The sequence below is a fragment of the Macaca nemestrina genome, chromosome 11 (assembly GCF_043159975.1).
Source record: "Macaca nemestrina isolate mMacNem1 chromosome 11, mMacNem.hap1, whole genome shotgun sequence".
In the NCBI taxonomy this organism is placed as follows: domain Eukaryota; kingdom Metazoa; phylum Chordata; class Mammalia; order Primates; family Cercopithecidae; genus Macaca; species Macaca nemestrina.
The window spans coordinates 88643730-88663753 of NC_092135.1; the positions used below are offsets into that span (position 1 = coordinate 88643730).

Genomic DNA, 20024 nt, shown 5'->3' on the forward strand with positions numbered 1-20024 from the left:
AGGCCCAGAGTTTGGATAGAATGGTGAGCCCAGAAAACAAGCTGGCCTGAGTCAGGTTCGAAGGAATGGTTCTTCTTTTCCCTAGTGACAAAGGCCTCTGTCCTATCAAAAAATCCTCACATCCCAGCTTGGAGACTGTTAGGGAAATTTTGTTTTCCATAGCAAAATAGCAGTTGACCAGTACTTTGTGGGCCAGACTAGCTCCTTCCTTCACTTAGCACAGTTGGAATCTGGCAGGTGACTGATGCTACCCTGTAAGGAGCCAAAGTGAGTTTTTAGAAAAGTTTTGTAACAAATGATTACTGTGTAAAAGATCAGTGAATAACAACAACAAATGGTCTTAATGCATTGTTTAATTCCTCTTCCCCTGACATCATTGGGATTCTTTTCATTGGACTGAGCAGGGGGAGGAACATTTAAGCTAGTGGAAGTAGAAGTTTGCTGTACATTGGCAGCAAGGCCTCAGAGTTAACTTTTGAATGCAGTTAACTGGTTTCTCTTAACTGGAATTCGTTGAAAAATCAGACTCAGAGTGGTCGTTCCAGGATATCTTGAAAAGGTCAGGTAACAGTTTTCAGCTGAGTAGATTTACAATACTATAAGCTACCTGTATGTAACATGTTAAGGACCCATTTTATATTTACTTCAGATTGGAGGGATACAGGTAGAAGCTTTCTTTTGACTTATTTGACCTTCATGTTGAAGCATTAATGGTTACAGATTTTGTGAAAACAGAAAATCTCTTAAAAGTTTTCTTTCAAATCACATCAAGTTAATGTATGAAGGGGTGGGTGTTTAAATTACCACAGCAGGCTTTGGAAGGAAACTGAAACATTCTCTTAAAGCAAAAGCTTAGTAGGAAAACTCCTTTCCCAGTAGTAAGTGTGGGCCTCTAGAAAGCCTCCAGGACCGAATCGGTTACTTAGTTATCTTGCATCTGTTATCTTGGCTTTGGAAATGTACACTTGGTCCTATCAGTCTTTATGGAGATATTATATTCATAACTACTTTCTTACCCATACAGAGGGCTTTCTCTTAAGAACTAGGGGGTTTCATTTTTTTTAAATCGGTAAAGATGAAAAAGGATAAAACTTGAAAATTGTTTTCTAAAATCATTGCCTAATCTCAGAAGAACAAAATATAAGCTTGGGTGTTTTCGTTCTTAAGTTTCTCTTTTGTATTTGTCTAACATAGATATTTTTTTCTTATTGCTCATAAAAAGATTAAAAAGTATTTTTCCAGATTTCCTCATGTAATCTCTCCTCTATTCCATAATGTGAGAAGTACATATGGTGAGTTAATTGATCACCGTGTAAACCTTGCAAAGTTACAGTCCTCTTATTAAAAAAAAAAAAAAAAAAAAAAGACTGTGTGTGTACTACTGGGAAGCCCCATGTCTTGGAACTTCTGTGTCTTACACAGTCTATTTTGATCATGTGTATGTATATTCACATTATACATGTCCTTTTTTTTTTTTTTTTTTTTTTTTTTTTTTGTATTCTTGCATCGAAAGCCTGTGAAGGAATTGCATGAGGTATATGATAGGAAAGTAAGTTTCCTTTCTTCCATTTCCAACACTTTATAGCAGGCCTTCTATTTGGTATAGTGTAGTTTAATATAGCCCTAAACTTGGGTCTGTAACTCCTGAAAGCTCTGTTGTTGTGAGTTAGTGCCCAGGTGGATGACAGACTCTCCCTGGAGTGGAAGGACACGCAGAGCCTCCTTTAGGTGATTTAGAAGATGCAAGAACGTTTTTTTATCAAGAGTACTGAGGTGGCATGAATGTGAAGGTTGACCTAAAGAATTACCTGGATCATCACAGGATCTGTAGGAGTTTGTGGTGCCTGGAGGATTTATTAAGTAGGAATCTTGTGCAGTTTGTCAGATTTGCCTAATCATGGGAGTCTCCTGAGATGCATCTCAGGCACCTGGGAAACTGTATTTTTCAAAAGCACCCCAAGTGATTTCCTGGATGTTAGTAGAAGCTACTGGGCCCTAATTCAGCCTTTGTTGTCTTTTGGGAAGTCATCAGGTAACCTGGTTATGCCCATACTCGCCCTTGCAAAGAAAGAGACATAAAATTTGAGGAAGTCAAAACAGATTGTGGATGACACACAGGTTCCAGGAGATAGGGCTTCCAGTAGTCAGTGCTTAGAGTGGTAGGGACACCTATTCTCCTGGCTTGGAGTGGCTGAGACTAGAATTTTGTGTAGCATTCTGATTGGTGGCAAAAAACAAAAGTCCCAAGTTCGGTGACTTCTTGGCTTCCAGGGATGTCCCCATTAACTGTTACTGCATACTGTCAGAGTTGAGAGTGGGCCTTCCATTTTTCTCTGATGCACATGTTCTTTTAGCCTTCTGTTATTTTCTCCATAGAGGGCTACAGGGTACTTTTAATCCTAAGGGTGCGTTTGATTACAAGTTTATTTGTTTCTCTTAAATGGAAGTACTTGGCCAACTCCTCTTTGTATGTGGGAGGTCTCCAGGCGACTGTGAACAACTTTTAAAGGCTGCTAAGAGGTCAAGAAGTACTTTGCTGAGTCTTATTCTGTCTCTTTAAAAACAGACTTCTTTGTCTTGCTTGAGCTCTAAAAGTATGTTTTGTCTTTGGCTCTGTCTTAGGCTTTCTGCTGCTGCTTCGAAGGGATCACCTACCCTCCTTATTTTATCCTACAGCCCTCTCCCTAATACATAGTTACATTCTAGTCTATTATTTTGCATGCAGGGCCATTCTACATAAGCATTCGACCCTGTGCCATGTGGGAGTGCCATGTGTTTGAAAGGGAATCCCATCATCCTTATTTTTCTGTGTCCCTAATGCCTGTTAGATTTCTGAACTCTCAGATGTAATCTCATAGTCACCTGTAACTCTCCTTAAACCACAGAGTGCAAATAAACGGTAACTGTTTTCTTCATCAATAAATGTCAATAAAGGGAAACTTCCTTCCTCACTTAGATCTAAGTGATCACCAAGTCTTGTCACTTACTTGTTTGACTTTTCTCTACCTCTTCTTTCTTGATTCCTAAATATACCACCTTCTATTTCTCACCTCCAATTCATACTGAAAGCTATCTTCCTCTGCCTGCCAGACTCATCTTGCTCATTTTTTCTCTATAAAATGGGAATAACTGGCCGGGCGCGGTGGCTCAAGCCTGTAATCCCAGCACTTTGGGAGGCCGAGATGGGCAGATCACGAGGTCAGGAGATCGAGACCATCCTGGCGAACACAGTGAAACCCCGTCTCTACTAAAAAATACAAAAAAACTAGCCGGGCGAGGTGACGGGCGCCTGTAGTCCCAGCTACTCGGGAGGCTGAGGCAGGAGAATGGTGTAAACCCGGGAGGCGGAGCTTGCAGTGAGCTGAGATCCGGCCACTGCACTCCAGCCTGGGCGACAGAGCCAGACTCCATCTCAAAAAAAAATAAAAATAAAAATAAAAAAATAAAGTGGGAATAACTGTACCTGTGTCACAGGGCCCTTGTGAGAATTAAGACGTGTAATGTAAAGTGTTTATTGTATTGCTTGGCGCAAAATAAGTATTCAGCAAATGGTAGCATCCTCTGCTTCTTACCTCCTGCTAAATTTGATTGTCTTTCACTCTACCTGCGTCCATACCTTGGCAGTAGCAAAGTATGTAGCCAAAAATACGGGACATGGAACCCTTGGTTTGAGCCTTGGTTTGAACCTCCAGATTCCCGCTTACCAGTTATTCTCTTTTGGGAAAATAAGTCAGTTTAGTTACTGACCTATAAGATTGTTAGGAGTGCAGAACGAGATAAAGTATGTAGAGAGAATGCTGCCTTCACAGGCAGTCACGATGCAGATGCTTCTTGTTTTTGTTCTTAAAACCTGTAGTCTAACCTATTTGGTGTAAGAAGTTTGAAGCAAGTATGATGAGTTTTTACTTTTTTTTTTTTTTGGCAGGTTAAACCCATCCAGAGTAATGGCTGCGGCCTTACCCAGGACCCTGGGGGAGTTGCAGCTGTATAGAATATTACAAAAAGCCAATCTACTTTCTTATTTCGATGCCTTTATCCAACAAGGTGGTGATGATGTCCAGCAACTCTGTGAAGCAGGAGAAGAGGAGTTTTTGGAAATCATGGCACTCGTGGGCATGGCTAGCAAGCCCCTTCATGTTAGAAGGCTGCAGAAGGCTTTGAGAGACTGGGTCACAAACCCTGGGCTTTTCAATCAGCCGCTGACTTCCCTTCCTGTCAGTAGCATACCCATCTATAAATTACCAGAGGGATCACCGACATGGCTGGGAATATCCTGCAGTAGTTATGAAAGGAGTAGCAATGCCCGGGAACCTCATTTAAAAATCCCCAAATGTGCTGCTACCACCTGTGTGCAGAGCTTGGGACAGGGGAAGTCAGATGTGGTCGGGAGCCTAGCACTGCAGAGTGTTGGTGAGTCCAGACTCTGGCAAGGGCACCATGCCACCGAGAGCGAGCACAGCCTCTCCCCGGCAGACCTGGGCTCCCCCGCGTCCCCAAAGGAGAGCAGCGAGGCGCTGGATGCTGCCGCTGCGCTCTCTGTGGCCGAGTGTGTGGAGCGGATGGCCCCCACACTGCCGAAAAGTGACTTGAATGAAGTGAAAGAGCTGCTAAAAACCAACAAGAAGTTGGCCAAAATGATAGGTCACATCTTTGAGATGAACGATGATGATCCACACAAAGAGGAGGAAATTCGGAAATACAGTGCAATATACGGCAGATTTGACTCAAAGAGGAAGGATGGGAAACATCTCACGCTCCATGAGGTACAAAGCCCGCGTTGTTCTTTCTCTGTGTGTGTGGCATGTTGCTAGTCGTTAGAGATAAATTTGGTAATAGTTTGCCGCAAATGTGATACACTCCCTGAAAGCAGTATTAAAAACACTGAGGTGTTAGCAACACGTAGCTCTTTTGTGAAAATAGACCATGTTTATTGTGTTAGGGGTATATTTGTATTGAACTTGAACATGTTTCAGCTTTGGAACTACAGTATGAGGTGACTTTTAGAAAAATGTCAGAATTTAAGCAGTGAAAGCATAAAGTCTTTGCAATTGAAAGGCAGTTTGTTTTTTAATTAAGAAAACTAGGTTTTAAATATAACTTTTAAAAAACATTTTTGTAGGCTTTTTTTAAAGAAAATAATTTTGTAAAAATAGCGAGAACTTAAAGCAATTCTCAGCTTGCATAGAAAACAATTTGATGAATGTTGGAAGAATTCTTGCTTTGAACATCGTTTTGGTTTGATGTTTGGCATTAAACATTTTTATCTTTATAGTAAGTACTGTAGACATAGTCTGCTTAAGTTCATGTGTGTATATATGTGTGTATAGACACAACATTTTCTCCATATAACATACATACTTTATGTGTGTGTATAAACTTTAACATTTACTCCTTTTCTTCTCGTCTATCTGGTCGACACATCATCTTTAAAACTCAGCCCAGAATAAGCTTAAGTGTTTTTTGTTATCTTTTCCTTCAGATAGAATGACCTTTCCTTTCCATTTTTATCCCTACATATACTTCTGTCACAATAACTTCAACTTCTTATTGTACTTATTTGTGTATTGGTCTGTGCTTCACAGTATACTCTGGGTTTCTTCAAGGCAGAGATAATGTCTCCTTCATCTTTATATTCACAGAGTCTACACAATAAGTGCTTGGAAAATAAATGTGTTTTCAAAAATTAAAAAGACTATTTCATAGCTAATTTTTTTTTTTTTTTTTTTTTTTTTTGAGATGGAGATCTCGCTCCGTCACCCAGGCTGGAGTGCAGTGAGTGCAGCCTCGACCTCCAGGGCTCAAGCAGTCCTCCCTGCTCAGCCTCTTGAGTAGCTTCAACAACAGGTGTGTGCCACCACACCCAGTTAATTTTTTTTTTTAAGTTTTTTATAGAGATGGGAGTCTCTCCATGTTGCCCAGGCTGGTCTCAGACTCCTGGGCTCAAGTGATATGACTGCCTTGGCCTCCCAAAGTGCTGGAATTACAGGTATGAGCCACTGTACCTAGCCTGATCTTTTTAAATAAATGATTTTAGACGTGAATGTTGGAGCTTGAGATCAGATAATTGGTTAGCAGAATGACTTAAGTCATAGCCAGTCTGTGACTTGATCTATTTTGGGAGTATCCTTTGAACCAGTAGAGGAATCCACTAAAAGGGCTATATGGCTGTCATTAGTAGAAAAACAAAAGGCAAAATGTGTTGGCAATTTTAGTTTCATGCTGTAATCTAGTTTTCTTATAATTTTTAAAACATAGCAGATGAAACTCAACAAAGTTGAGTCAAAATACCTGTATTTTTATCAAAATAAAAGTATTTCTAAAAGATTAACAAACCTAGTTAACCTGAGTTTAAAAAAATCACACCCTACTTTTAAAAAATCTAAAAAGAATTATTTTACACTTAGCTTTCGCTAACGGGCTCTTTGCCTCTTTAGATAAGTAGGTACACATGGTATTTAAGTAATGAGACCGTGGGTTTCCCAAAATAAGGAAATACTCAAAATGAATGCCAGTAGGCTGAAATGTGGGGGTGGGGGCTTTGGAAGTTGTGGCTTGTGTTTTTGAAACTTAACTTAGGCCTGCTTGTTACTTGTAACTCCAGTATGTGAATCTGGTTCAGTAATATAGTTTAGAATAAATGTTTGTGAATCAGGAAGCTTTCTTAAAACTAGTAAATATCTAAGATCTTGGAAGAAATGACAGAATCCTGAGGGAATTGAAAGAAGGTACTATTAGGTATATCTTTTAGGTATTATGAGAATTTTGCTTTTTTTCTCCTGATTATTTACAATTAGCAGAAGTTTTTTTAGTTCTAAGTTCCTGAGATTAAAGAATGTTGCTAGTTTGTACTCAATTTCCACATAAGGAATATATGACTTATTCTTAATTCATTGTTGGCTTCATCTCACTGTTCTGAGGGTTTTCTTCATATAAATTGTGTGGATACTGTTCTTTTAATCTTGCAAGACATAGAGCTATATGTAGGTCACTAGTGGATGAAATTCAGGAAGCTATCTATACCTGTAAGTTTTTTTCAACTGTTCAGTACATAAGATTATTTTTCTTGTAATAAGAAAAACATATTTGTTTATATATTTATAATATAACTTGTTTCCAAATGTACACCATAAAGAATTATAGAATGACTTATTGTTAAGCCCCCCCCCCCTTTTTTTTTAAGCTAAAGAATCAGTGATAGTCCTACAACCTGGCTAAGTCCGGTCTGTTATATAGGTGTCAGATTGTGAAGAGAGTGAGTTCTGAGGCTTAGAATCACTCACGTTGCTGGTGTTCGGGAGGTGCTAAGGGACAAACCCAGAAGCAATATCAGAAAAAAGCCAGCAGGCAGCGTTGCATCTATCATAAAGGGTGTTAACAGATAGTAGGTGGTAAACTAGGCAAGCAGTGTGCCCCCAATCTTAAATCGGTGAATGGATGAGGAGAGAGCAACTAAAACTTGGGAACAGCAAGGCAATAGAGAATGTAGTAACTTGTAATACTCAGAAATGTAAGCAGGTAGATAATTTGGCATTACAGAATATTTGTCAGCAGATAGCAGCTTCTAGTCAGAGAGCTCTAGAAAGATAGGAAGAAGAAGAGGAGAATGTAGTCAGCGGGTAACTGTAGACTGAGCAGAAGAAATTCTGCAGGCATTGGGGTGCTAAGCAGGTTACCAAGATAAGGACCCAGGCCTATAGAATAAACAGTGATGCCAAGCTTTGGTCAGTTTCCATTGTAGTGCTGAGAAGTCAAGGCTGAGTGTGTCAGAGGAGGCCAGCAATTTCACCTTTGAGAGAGGAGGAATGCTGAATCTGAGAACAGCATATACTTGGACACATTATTAAGTTAGCTTGTTTTATCCTGAACTCTCAATCTCAGAATTCATAGATTTCAGCATCTAACAATTGAAATGTTGGACTTTTCCTTCTGGTGATTTTTAAAAACGAATTATGGTAGTGTATTTCTTGAGTCAGTTTTGGTAAGTTACATTTTTCTAAGAATGTCCATTTCATCTAAGTTTTCAAACTTAGTGGCATAAAATTATTTATAGTTTTTTAAGACCTAATATTGACCTAATATTGGTTGTACACTTATCTCTCCTTTGCCCCAAACAACCTTGCCAAAGGTTTGCCAATTTTATTCTTTTTCAGAGATCTGCAAACTAGAGTCTGTGTGCCCAGTCTCACTCACCTCCTGTTTTTATAAATAAACTTTTATTGGCACACAGCTGGGCCTATTTATTTATGTACTGTTTGTGGCTGGTTTTGAGCTACAATGGTGAGTTAAGTAGTTGTGACACAGGCTGTTTGACCCGTAAAGCCTGAAATATTTACTCTCTGGCCTTTTACAGAAAAAACTTGCCCACCCCTGATCTTTTTGAAGAAGCCGCTGTGGGCTTAGTTGCTATTCTTGCTTGTGCTGTGTGCATGTATATATGTGTCTCCTCTTAGTTATTTTATTGTTCTTATCTAACTTAATTTGGGTGCTTAGTTCATTAATTTTTAGTCATTCTTTTTCTAATATGAGCAATTAAAGTATAAATTTTCACTATGTATTGATTCAGTGTTATTCCCAAAGTTTTGTTATGAGGTTATTATTTTTCTATTTTACTTTTATGATTTATTTTCTGACCATGAGTTATTTAAAAGTGTTTCTTTATTTCCAAATATGAGTAATTTTTTTCCTTAATTATTTTTCCTAATGATTTCTGACTTAATTACATTGAGGGCAAGAGTACATGGTTTGTGTGATGCCAACCGTTTAAAATTTGTTGAGAGTTTAGTTATGGTTCACTCTGTGGTCTGTGTTTTTTACGTTTGGAAATGATATCTTAAGCGGTTGTTAGTAGAGTGTTCTGTATGTGTCTGTTCTAACAAGCTTACTAACTCTGTTCTTCAAATCTTAGGTTCTTAACTATTTTGTCTGCTTGCTCTGTCAGTAAAAAAAGAGTTGTGTGCTAAACTTTTACTGTGATTGTAGCGTCTGTTTCTCTTTGTATCATGCAGTAATCTTATCTTTAATAATGAATTTTGCTTTAAAAAGCTGTTTTCTTTAATGTTGATATAAATACATGAGTTCTCTTTTTGTTAGTCATTGCCTATTATTGCCTATTACATCTTTACATCTTTTTTTTTTTTTTTTTTTTTTTTGGAGACAGGATTCACTTTGTCACCCAAGCTGGAGTGCAGTGGTGAGATCACAGCTCACTGTATCCTCGACTTCCCAGGCTTAGGTGATTCTCCCACTCAGCCTCCTGGGTAGCTGGGACCACAGGCATGTGCCACCACACCTAGCTAATTCCTCCCTCCCTCCCTCTCTCTCTCTCTCTCCCCCCCCCTTCTTTCTCTCTCTTTCTCTCTCTCTCTCTCTCCCCTTCTCTCTCTCTCTCTGTTTCTCTTTCTCTCTCTCCCCTTCTCTCTCTCTCTCTCTGTTTCTCTCTTTCTCTCTTCTCTCATTCTCTCTTTCTTTGTCTCTCTTTTTGTAGGGATGGGGTTTCCGTGTTGCCCAGGCTGTTCTTGAACTCCTGGGCTCAAGCGATCTATCTGCTTCAGCCTCCCAAAGTGTTGGGAGCCACCACACCTGGCCTATTGCTTATTATATCTTTATGTCATCCTTTTATTTTCAGCCTTTCTAATCCATGTTTTATATATATCAGTTGGATTTTAAAGAACCCAGTCAAGACGTTCTTTGTTTTTTAACTGGAACGTGTGGTCCATTTACATTTATTATATGACTAATATTTTGGATTTTTTCCCATTATTTTATTTGTATCTCCCCTCTAGCCCTGATATACTTTAGTTTTTTTTCTGAGAGGGGCCAGTAATGGTACCCTAGCCTTCCCAGTGCTGGAAATGAAAGTCGTGATTGCCTTTTGAGCCTCCCTAACACACAGTTGTTCACAGTGTTTTTGTGCCAACAGTACTTAAAGTCACAATCATTTAATTGTTGGAGATTATAATTTTAACAACCTGTAAAGAAAGTTTTTTTAGGAATCAGTAAATCACTCTTTTTAAGGATAAAGATAACTGTAGTGAGTCCACTTTTTAAGTCCAGTTATAAAAGATAGAAAGCTAACTTTAAGAGGCCGTGCGTGGTGGGTCACACCTGTAATCCCGGCACTTTGGGAAGCCAAGGTGGGCGAATTGCTTGAGTCAGGAGTTCGAGACCAGCCTGGCCAACATGATGTAACCCCGTCTGTACTAAAAGTACAAAAAAATTATCCGGGCATGGTGGTGCATGCCTGTAGTCCCAGCAATTTGGGAGGCTGAGACAGGAGAATCGCTTGAACCCGGGAGACTGAGTCCACGCCACTGCATTCCAGCCTGGGTGACAGAGTGAGACTCCATCTCAAAAACAAAAAGGAAGCAAACTTTGAGAAATCTTTCACATAAAGAAATGAGTGGAATTTTGGTATTTTGGGCCACAAAAAGAGGAAATGGAGGAAATAAGTAAACCAGTAAGGGAGAATATCTTGTTACTTTATCCTTTAAACAAAATTAGATTATTGGCATTCAGAAAAAGCTAACAGTGCTGCAGCAAGTGACGAGTTGTTTGGGAATATTTTCATTTTTCTTTTGTAATTATATCATAATCGTTATTGATTTCATTATTAGCAACTAGGGAGCATGAAATCTAGGTAACACTGACAGAACACATGTTTTTAAGGGAAAGTTATTGATTTGTTCATTATTAGCAACTAGGGAGCATGAAATCTGGGTAACACTGACAGAACACATGTTTTTAAGGGAGAGGCTTCATGAATCAGCTTTTTATTACAACTCGGGGGTGAGCTAGAGTTATTTCTCCAGCCTCAGTTTTTTACCAGGTTCCCTGAGGGCCTGGAGTTTAGTCTACTTTTTTGGTTTGTGGGAGCCTGAATTCAGTGACAATGAATGCATTGTGTTTATTTTTCTTGGTTTCTGGAAAGGTAATAGAAGGAATACTAGAATATTGTTTTCAATTTGTGTTGAAAAGTTACTTTCTGTGGTTGTGCATAAGCTAGAACCTCTGAAACGTTGTCAGTTAAAACACCTTACTGAAAATCAAGCGTTTCCTTAGTAATGTAGATTTATTAATATGAAAAAGAAATCGCTACATAAAAAGGTATTTGAGAATCCTCTTCAAGGTCATTTAGCTACTGCCATGCTGAAACTGAAGTTGATTTGTTTTGAAAATCATTATTTAAAGTATACATTTCACTTTTAACTCCAATAACATTGTGCCTTTCAAAGGCACTTAGGGGAGGAATTTATCTATTGATGACTCTTTAGGAGGAGGGGAGAAGGCTGAAAATAAATTCTTCCTTCAATTATGCTTTCATATTCAGCTATGGGTTTAAAATAGGAAACTTGGGTTTATTATTATAACTTGCTGTCAGTGGCCAAATTAATTGTTTCAGAACAATATAAATTACAGTTATAAATTTGGGGAGGAGGATGTTAGATGTCTACGTCATACCATATACCATAACACATTCTAGATGGTTTAAATACTTAGGTGGGAAAAGTAAAATGATTAGACTAAATTATGGAACATTTATATATTATTAGAGTAGAAAGAGTTTTTCTGTGCCTGTCACCCACAGCATAGAAACTGTATGGCTGATGACAAACTTTAAAAAAAAAAATCCCATTACATATGATGAAGAGTTGACGCTGTTAATAAAGAATTCCTGAAGTTCTAAGAGAACAAAACATTGTAATGAGTCAAAGATGTAAGAAAAAACTTTAGTTTCATAGTCAAAGAGATGCAAATTATAGCCAAATGCTGTTTTAGAAATGTAAAATTGGTAAAGTTTTAAAAAGATAATAACTAGTGTTGGTCAAGATTGTAGGAAATGTACTCATCATATAATCATTGTAACAGCATTATGATTTAGAGCAACTTCTCTGAGGGTAGTTTGGTGGAATGTATAAATTTCTTAAAATTTAGTATACCCTGTGACCTAACAGGTCTATTTGTAGGAATGTATTGCAAAGAAATAGTTGGATATGTGTGCAAAGGTGCACATTTAAGAATCTCTTATGCAGCTTTTTTTAAAATAGTACATGGAAAACTGGAGGTAGTTCGATGTCCAGGGCGATGGTAGTTTAAATAATATATTGCTGTTTTCCACAATGGAATATTGTATGTGTGGGTAGTAAAAGTGATATTATAAAGGATTTTTCAATTCATTCATCAGTCAACAGATTTATATTGAACTTCCAACCCATGCCAGATGCTAATGTAAACAAGCCGTGTCTCTGCCTTAATACATTGGTAGAAATAAAAAATATACTGAAAAAAGTAGATTATAAATTTGTATGTACATATATATTTAATGTTTATAAGTACACTGAAATATTGGAATAATGTATATTAGAATATCGTCATTCTGGATGGAACGATTGCATGCTATTTATTTTTGTTTTCAAAAATTTTAAGTAAGAAAAATTATTCTAAATAAAGATGAGATGCCTGGGTAGGGAGAAAGGGTGACTACAGTAGTCCCCTCTTATCTGTGAGGGACACATTCCAAGACCCCCAGCTGGATGCCTGAAACTGCAAATGGTACCAAACCTTATATACATTGTTCGTCCCTATACATGCATACCTATGATAAAATTTAACTTATAAATTAGACACAGCAAGAGATTAACAACAATAACTGTTAATAATAATAAAGTAGGACAATTAGAACAATATGCCAGCATTACTGCTTTTGCACTTTGGGGCCACTGTTGAGTAAAATAAGGATAACTGGAACATGAGCACTGAGATATCAAAAGAGTCCATTTGATGACTGAGATGGCCACCAAGTGACTGACGGCCAGGAGTGTAGACAGTGTAGATGTACTAGACAAAGGGATGATTCATCACTCGGACGAGACCGAGTGAGATGGCACACAGTTTAAAACTTACGAATTGTTTATTTGTATAATTTTTCATTTAATATTTTTGGGTCACAGTTGACCACAGGTAACTGAAACCTCAGACAGCAAAACTGTGGGTAAGGGAGTACTGCTGTACCTGATTTCTTATGAAACGGAAACAAGAACTAACACTAACCACAACCTTGTGCCAGGTGTGTCTCCTCATCTATTCTTGTTAGAGCCTTTTGGGATAGTGATATTATCCCATTTTGCCTCTCAGAATACCAAATACCAAGCCTCTCAAAAGTTTTGCATGTCCAGAGTCATAGCTGGTAAATGATGGAGCAGGACTCTTCTCAGGTCTGTCTGCCATCACGTCCCATTTTCTTTTTGCTAATCATCGTGCCTTGGTTAAGTTCATCTTTTGCATATTAAAAAAATTTGATATACCTCTTGACAATTTCCTGTATCTATTTATACTGACAAAATTATGTGAAAATTTTTCTACTTTGTTAAACAATTAAGATTTTGTGTTTATGATAACAGAATTTTAGTACAAAGTGTTTGGTCAACTAGCAACTCTATATTGGCAATATTTAATAATTATTGAATTATGAAAGCGTGGTAGAATTATGATGGATCTTAGAGATTAGTCCAAGACCTTGATTTTCCAATATAGCCCTAGTAAGTGATAACTCTATTTTTTTACTAAGTGATTTGATAAATGTTTAAAATCATATGGTCTTGATTCCTTTTTAAGAATTTTCATGTCAGTTCTTAAAAAATCTGTCAGACTATCTACATTGATTTTTGGTTAGAGAAGTGGTGTCAGCAAATCCTGTATTCTGATATTTTGGTTTTTTTATAAGCAAGATGCAGAATATTTTTCACTTTTTATTTTCCTTGTTGTCTATAAACTCTCCTACCTAACCAAAAAAAGCATATAAATAAATAAAATGAAGATGACTATCATGATTAATTTGGGCTCTGTGAGATGGCAGATTGGTTGATTTTCTTCAGAAATTTGGCATTAGGAATAATTAGGAATAAATACTATTCTGATTTTTATGAATTATGATTTCATTATATAATGGTGTGACATTCTTATATTTTAAGTGAAATCTTTTGCATTTTGATGAAATTAAAATGTTCTTAATTTTGAAACTCTGTTTTGGATGTCCAGCTCACTGTTAATGAAGCAGCTGCTCAACTCTGTGTGAAGGATAATGCCCTGCTGACAAGAAGAGATGAGCTTTTTGCCTTGGCTCGGCAGATTTCTCGAGAAGTCACCTATAAATATACTTACAGAACCACCAAGTAAGTATTTAACTAACTGTCAATATTTTTCCGTTGCTTGATAGAAGTAGAGTTTGAAACACTTGTTGATAGAATAAGCATTTCTGAAAAAGTAGAAGTGTGATTATTGTTCTAGGAAACTAAACGATGCGGTGACTTTTGAAAACATTGCTAAGGTGATTTTTGTTGTTTAATCCTCCTCTTTCTCTTTTAAAAGGCATCATTCTCTGGGTTACTATAGCATTGTTCTGGTAGTGGTTTTAGACATTCGTCTCTCACACACACACACTTTGGTTTTGAGCGTGATGAGGGGATTTAGTCAGCATTATAGATGTATTTGTACGCCTGCTAACTACATGAACTTATTGAACTCTGAGGAAATAGAATGGTCCTTTTTGCAAGGTGTTTGCAATCTGATGAGATTAGCTGAACATGTAAAACTACTCTATTGACTAATATCAAGGGAAAATTGAAAGATACTTCTATTACTAGCAAATGGGTTATGGAACACAAGTTTGAAATTTAAAAAACGTGATGTTAGAAAGCAATGGTGGTTTCAAAATTTAATGTAAACACAGCATATTTTTCTTCACCTTATCCTTACTTGAGCCATAAGCATTTTCTACAGGATAGGACCATTTGATTTTGTTCACTTGATTCCACACAGACCCCGATTTCCAGCCCACATTGTGTTGTGCCTGCCACTGCCTCTCTGGATGCAGATGACCACTGCATTAGAGTAACTCTAAGTTTTTGTTGAAAAGTCACATTCTGAGCACCCTCTCCAGCCCTAATAAATCACATTCTTTGGGGATGGATCCCTGGAATCTGAACTTTCACAAGCATCCCAGAGCATTCTTGTGCATCCTAAGTTTGAAAACCAGCACTATAGGCATTTGCCATCATTACCATTATTTTTCCTAACTCACAGCAGTTTTATTTTCTGCCCTACGTCAGTACCTACGTATTTATAACTGACAAGTGAAATCATGTAGACTAAATGAACAGGGTAGGAATATACAGCACATTCTATGGGATTATTTATGAGGTTTTTTTTTTTGGAGTTGGATAATCAAGAGCTGATTCACTGATTTTTAATTTTCTTCATTGTATTATACACCATTTTCTTTCTGAGTATTTAAATAATTTTCTTTAATCAAAGTGATACATGTCCACAATTTAAGAAGTCATACAATACGCAAGGCTTTCAGTGAAACTCGACGATTCCTGTGCTCTACCTTCTTGCTTCTCAGTTCCACGTTCCAGAGGCAACTGCCTTCAGTGATTTTTTAGCTGTTTCTTCTAGTAGTTACCTTCACCTTTCTTTTTTTTTCTTTTTCTTTATTTTTTTGAGATGGAGTCTTGCTCTGTTGCCAGGCTGGAGTGCAATAGCTCAATCTCAGCTCACTACAACCTCCACCTCCTGGGTTCAAGTGATTCTCTTGTCTCAGCCTCCCAGGTAGCTGGGACTACAGCTGTGCGCCACCATGCCCAGCTAATTTTTGTATTTTTAGTAGAGACGGGGTTTCACCGTGTTGGCCAGGATGGTCTCCATCTCTTGACCTTGTAATCCGCCCACCTCAGCCTCCCAAAGTGCTGGAATTACAGGCATGAGCCACCGTGCCTGGCCTAATCTATCCTTTTAAAGTTAAATGTACTTTAAAATATATTAACATTTTTACATAATTTAGAAGCCACCTTGAACTCCTAAGGTGCCCTCATTATTTTTTACGACTGCATGGTATTGAATTGTGTGGATGTGCCGTGATTCATTTAGCCCCACACCCTATTGATGGCTACTGGGGTGGTGTCTAGTCTTTCACTGTAAATAATACAATAAATAACATCATACATTGTATGTTTTGTTGATTCTGAGGTGTACTTTTTCACATTTTAACATCTTTTATATTGAAGTATAATGTAGTTGATGGCTTGTCGTAGTTTAATTAATTTCATAGTGGTACATGAAATAATTATGTGTCTTACCATTGATGGAACATCATTTTATATATGTGTAGGTACCTCTGGGATACGTTTTCCAAGCAGAGAAATTGCTGGGTCAGGGTAAATACATCTGTAGTTTCTGTAGATAGACAAAATGCATTTTAATCTCATGTAGCCATAAACATACATCTTAAATGGTCATTTTAGTGATTTTTATCCTAAATTATTCCTACTGAACCATAAAGGGATATCCTCCTGGATTTTTTTTTTTCATTATGTGATGATCATTAAATATTTATTAAGTGCTAGGTTGGGCACAGTGGCTCATGCCTGTAATCCCAGCAATTTGGGAGGCTGAGGTGGGAGGATCATTTGAGCCTAGGACTTTGTGGCTAGTCTAGGTAACACAGCGAGACCCCGTCTTAAAAAAAAAAAAAATTATTGAGTGGCTTTCATACCAAAGCCAGAGGTGGGGAGTTCTTAGGTAGTGGCCTTTTAAAATGTATAATTGTATCTGTACATTCCCCTAGTGTTAATTTGGAAATGATGAAAGATATTTTCTTCATTATTTTAATGTTCATTATGAATATGTCATTTCTGGTGTTGGAGTTTCAGGGTATATATTTTGGTGGAAGATTATAGGCTGAGATGCCTTTGGAATAAAATCTGTTACTTTCTCAAGTTTTTGGTTTTTTTCCTCTCCCCTTTCCCTTAGGTCAAAATGTGGAGAAAGAGATGAATTATCCCCAAAGAGAATTAAAGTGGAGGTATGGTCATATGTTACATTTTCTTATGCTAATAATGTTTGTTTTTGTTTTAAGATCAAGCAAAATCTTAACTAGCTCAGACAAAACAAAAAAGATAGTCCCATAAACTGGTGAAAAATGGCTTTCAATCTTTAAAAAATATAGAATTTTGTAACTTTGAAATACAATATTTACAGTAATGTGAATTAGCAGACCAAGGAAAATTTTTTTTAAACTTTTTTTTTCTTGTAGAGATGTGGTCTCGCTATGTTGCCCAGGCTGGTCCTGCACTCGAACTCCTGGGTTCAAGTGATCCTCCTTCCTTGGCCTCCAAAAGTTCTGGGATTACAGGTGTGAACCACCATGCCCAATCCAAGGAAATTCTTAAATTTGGTGACTAGTTCAGTCAGTTTATCAAAGGTTGATTTGTAGTTGGTGTTTCTTACAGATTTAAAACTTTACTGGTTAAACCATTCCTTTTATAGTCTTATTTACATCATTAGTCATCAAATACAGAGGAGCTAACTTTTCATTTCTTTATATTAACTATCTAAGGGAAATGATAATTTAGTAACTATAAATTACAGAGACTTTAACTGAAGCCTCTTTTAGAGGGTCACGGTTGAGCCTGCTCATTTGATTTTAGATTTGCAAGTGGTAAGATGGGAGTTAAGAAAAGCATACTTTTCTTAGGACTCTCAGAACTATAGAATGGTTTCAGAACTATTATTTCTTACAAATACTTTTTAAAAAGTCTAGGTCGCAGCAGAGTGGAAATCTGGTCAGGCGGCTCCTTTCTTTCTTTCTTTTTCTTTTAGGCAGGAGATGGAGATCAGTGTTCTCTTAACCATCCTGTTATTTAATTTCAAGTTAAAGCAAATGACTTATATTTGACCACCCTAAATTTCTATAATCAGTTATATCTACAGAGTATCTATTTGTATGGCAGTAATCCTTTATTCATACCTAAGCCAGAGTTATCTTATAAAAACATAAATCCCTTTCTTAAATCTTTTCAGTGGCTTTCTACTGTACCTGGAATAAAATCTAAGCTTTTTTTTTTTAAAGGATCTAAGACCCCACATGCTCTGACTGCAGCTTGCATCTCCTACCTTGTCTGCTGCCACACTCTGCATTCTTACTGTGTTCCAGCCACACTGACTGACTTTCTGTTCCTGAACATGCCAAACTCATTTATGCCTCAACACTCACTATTTTCCCCCTACCTAGACTTCTATTTCTTTAGATGGCTTCAAGTTACAGCTGTGTTTCCCCTGACTTCCCTGCCTCTCTTTCTAAAGGGGCACCCTCTCCCCATAATCACACTCAGGCTTATTCTCCTGGTTTGTTTTCATAGCATTTGCCAGTATTTGAAACTATTAGATACTTGTTTTAAATTTATTATCAGTCTGCCCCATTGGATGAGAATAGATCTCTTATCTGTGAATCTGCTGCTGTATACTTAGAGTTTATAACTGTCTTGCACCTAATAGGCATTTAATAAAATCTATAGAATGAATAATGAATGGCTGCAGATAAGCATCTTTGACTTAACACTTTATCCTAAAGCAGTGGCTCTCAAGGAAGAAAAGTATTTTGTCAAAAACAAAAAGCCACATTAAAAAAAGAAATGTGGGCTAGGTATGGTGGCTCACACCTATAATCCCAACACTTTAGGAGGCCAAGACAGAAGGATTGCTTGAGCTCAGGAGGTCGAGACCAGCCTGGGCAACATGGGGAGACCCCGTCTCTACCGAAAAAAAATAAAAAATAAACTACTTATATTTGTAACCTACCTCACTGTTAGCTCTGGAGTAATGTTTAAGATGGTTAACTCAGAAAATGTTGAAATTATCTAAAAGGCTACATTGAAAGATGATACTGAGGTGTGTTATCTCTTGCTCCCCCAGATAACAGGTTACAGAGGGTCCCTGTGGAGTTAGCTGTTAGAGACTCACTGCTACTTAAAGGGAAAGGCAGGTGAACATAGAAACTGCTAAGAAGGCATGTGCCATTGGAGGGTTGAGAGGAAAGAAAGCACAGAAACTACCCAGGGGCCAAAAAATTAGTCAGTTGCTAGGCTAGAAATACGTCTATATCTGTTTTTCACTATTGGCCCTAAGTGTGATCATGATTCAGGCTGCTCACATTTAAGCCACACTTGTCTAGCTTTAGAGGTCACTATTCAATATTGAAATTTGTGATCATGAATCTCATGGACTGTTTGAGCTGCAGTTGTTTCTTGATGAGCTTTATTGGTAAGTCTTTCTGACCCTCTCAGAGGCCTTGTATTTCATTACAGTGCTTTCAGTTTCTTATTAGAAGCCCAGAGTATTGGGCTGTGACATTAGATGTGGCCTTTCTGTTCCTTTAAATATACTCCACTAGAGATACTTGAATTATAGTTCTATATGGTTAGTTTATTGGTTTACTGCAGATCACAAAGCCACTTGAACAGCTCTGGATTCAAAATTAAGATAATCAGTGTTTCTTTTTCCTGTGAATAGCTCTTCTAACCCTTCCTAAAGATGACAAGCGACAATCGGCCTCAGGCTTCTTTAAATGCCTTTATAGACACTAGACTCTTGATTTTGTTTCCCAGAAATAAATAGTAACTATACCTTTGAATTTAGGACAGTGGCTCACTTTTTTGTTGTTGGTTTGTTTTTAATTTTGTTTTGTTTCTCTGTGGTTTCTTAAAAAGCACTTGTGTATTGCAGGTCATCAGTATCTCTTGAACATGTGTGTGTCTTGTGTGTATGTATACCTACACATGTAGATGTTGGTATGAATCCTTGTCTGTGCTGTACTATAAGTCAAATTTGAAATACCAGAACTATTGCTGGAAGCTGTTATGAGGTAGATAGTACCGGCTGTATAAAGTTACGACTCCCTTAAAACTTTTCACCAAGTACTGGTGCTTTATGTCTACCTTCTATATGACTTCTGGGGAGTGGGAGAATTTCTGGTATGAGAAGAGATCAGGGGAGACTATTGGGAAGGTGTAATTTGAGCTCAGTTTTTTAAAGAAGGGTAGAATTTCAAAAGGTAGGGATGTGGGGAGGGGATTGGGGTGGTATTATAAAGATAGACTAGCATGGGCAAAGACAGAGATAAGAAAATACTAAGCATGTTTAGAGAACATTAAGTTTGTCTAGGGAATGTGATTGACAAAAAGAACCTCATA

The 20024-nt window shown here is 37.5% G+C and overlaps 1 protein-coding gene and 1 long non-coding RNA gene across 13 annotated transcripts in view; one reads left to right on the forward strand and one right to left on the reverse strand.

Annotated features, from left to right (window-relative positions):
- The window catches only part of LOC105468210 (NGFI-A binding protein 1), a 47032-nt gene that overhangs the window by 10968 nt on the left and 16040 nt on the right, over positions 1 to 20024 (forward strand). For 8 of the 12 annotated variants that reach the window (XM_071073095.1, XM_071073096.1, XM_071073092.1 and 5 more), the window contains 4 exons: positions 3926 to 4763; positions 14035 to 14168; positions 16807 to 16858; positions 17090 to 17188. In XM_071073095.1, coding sequence (XP_070929196.1) covers positions 3945 to 4763; positions 14035 to 14168; positions 16807 to 16858; positions 17090 to 17188 — 1104 coding nt within the window. In that variant the 5' untranslated portion in view covers positions 3926 to 3944. The remainder of the gene's footprint in view (positions 1 to 3925; positions 4764 to 14034; positions 14169 to 16806; positions 16859 to 17089; positions 17189 to 20024) is intronic. The other 4 variants (XM_011718268.2, XM_011718265.2, XM_011718263.3 and 1 more) reach the window with 1 other exon arrangement.
- On the reverse strand, positions 88 to 18941 carry LOC139357173 (uncharacterized). The gene is made up of 3 exons (XR_011609929.1): positions 18634 to 18941; positions 16134 to 16230; positions 88 to 252 (listed from the first exon to the last, which is right to left on the reverse strand). It is a non-coding gene; the product is annotated as an uncharacterized lncRNA (long non-coding RNA).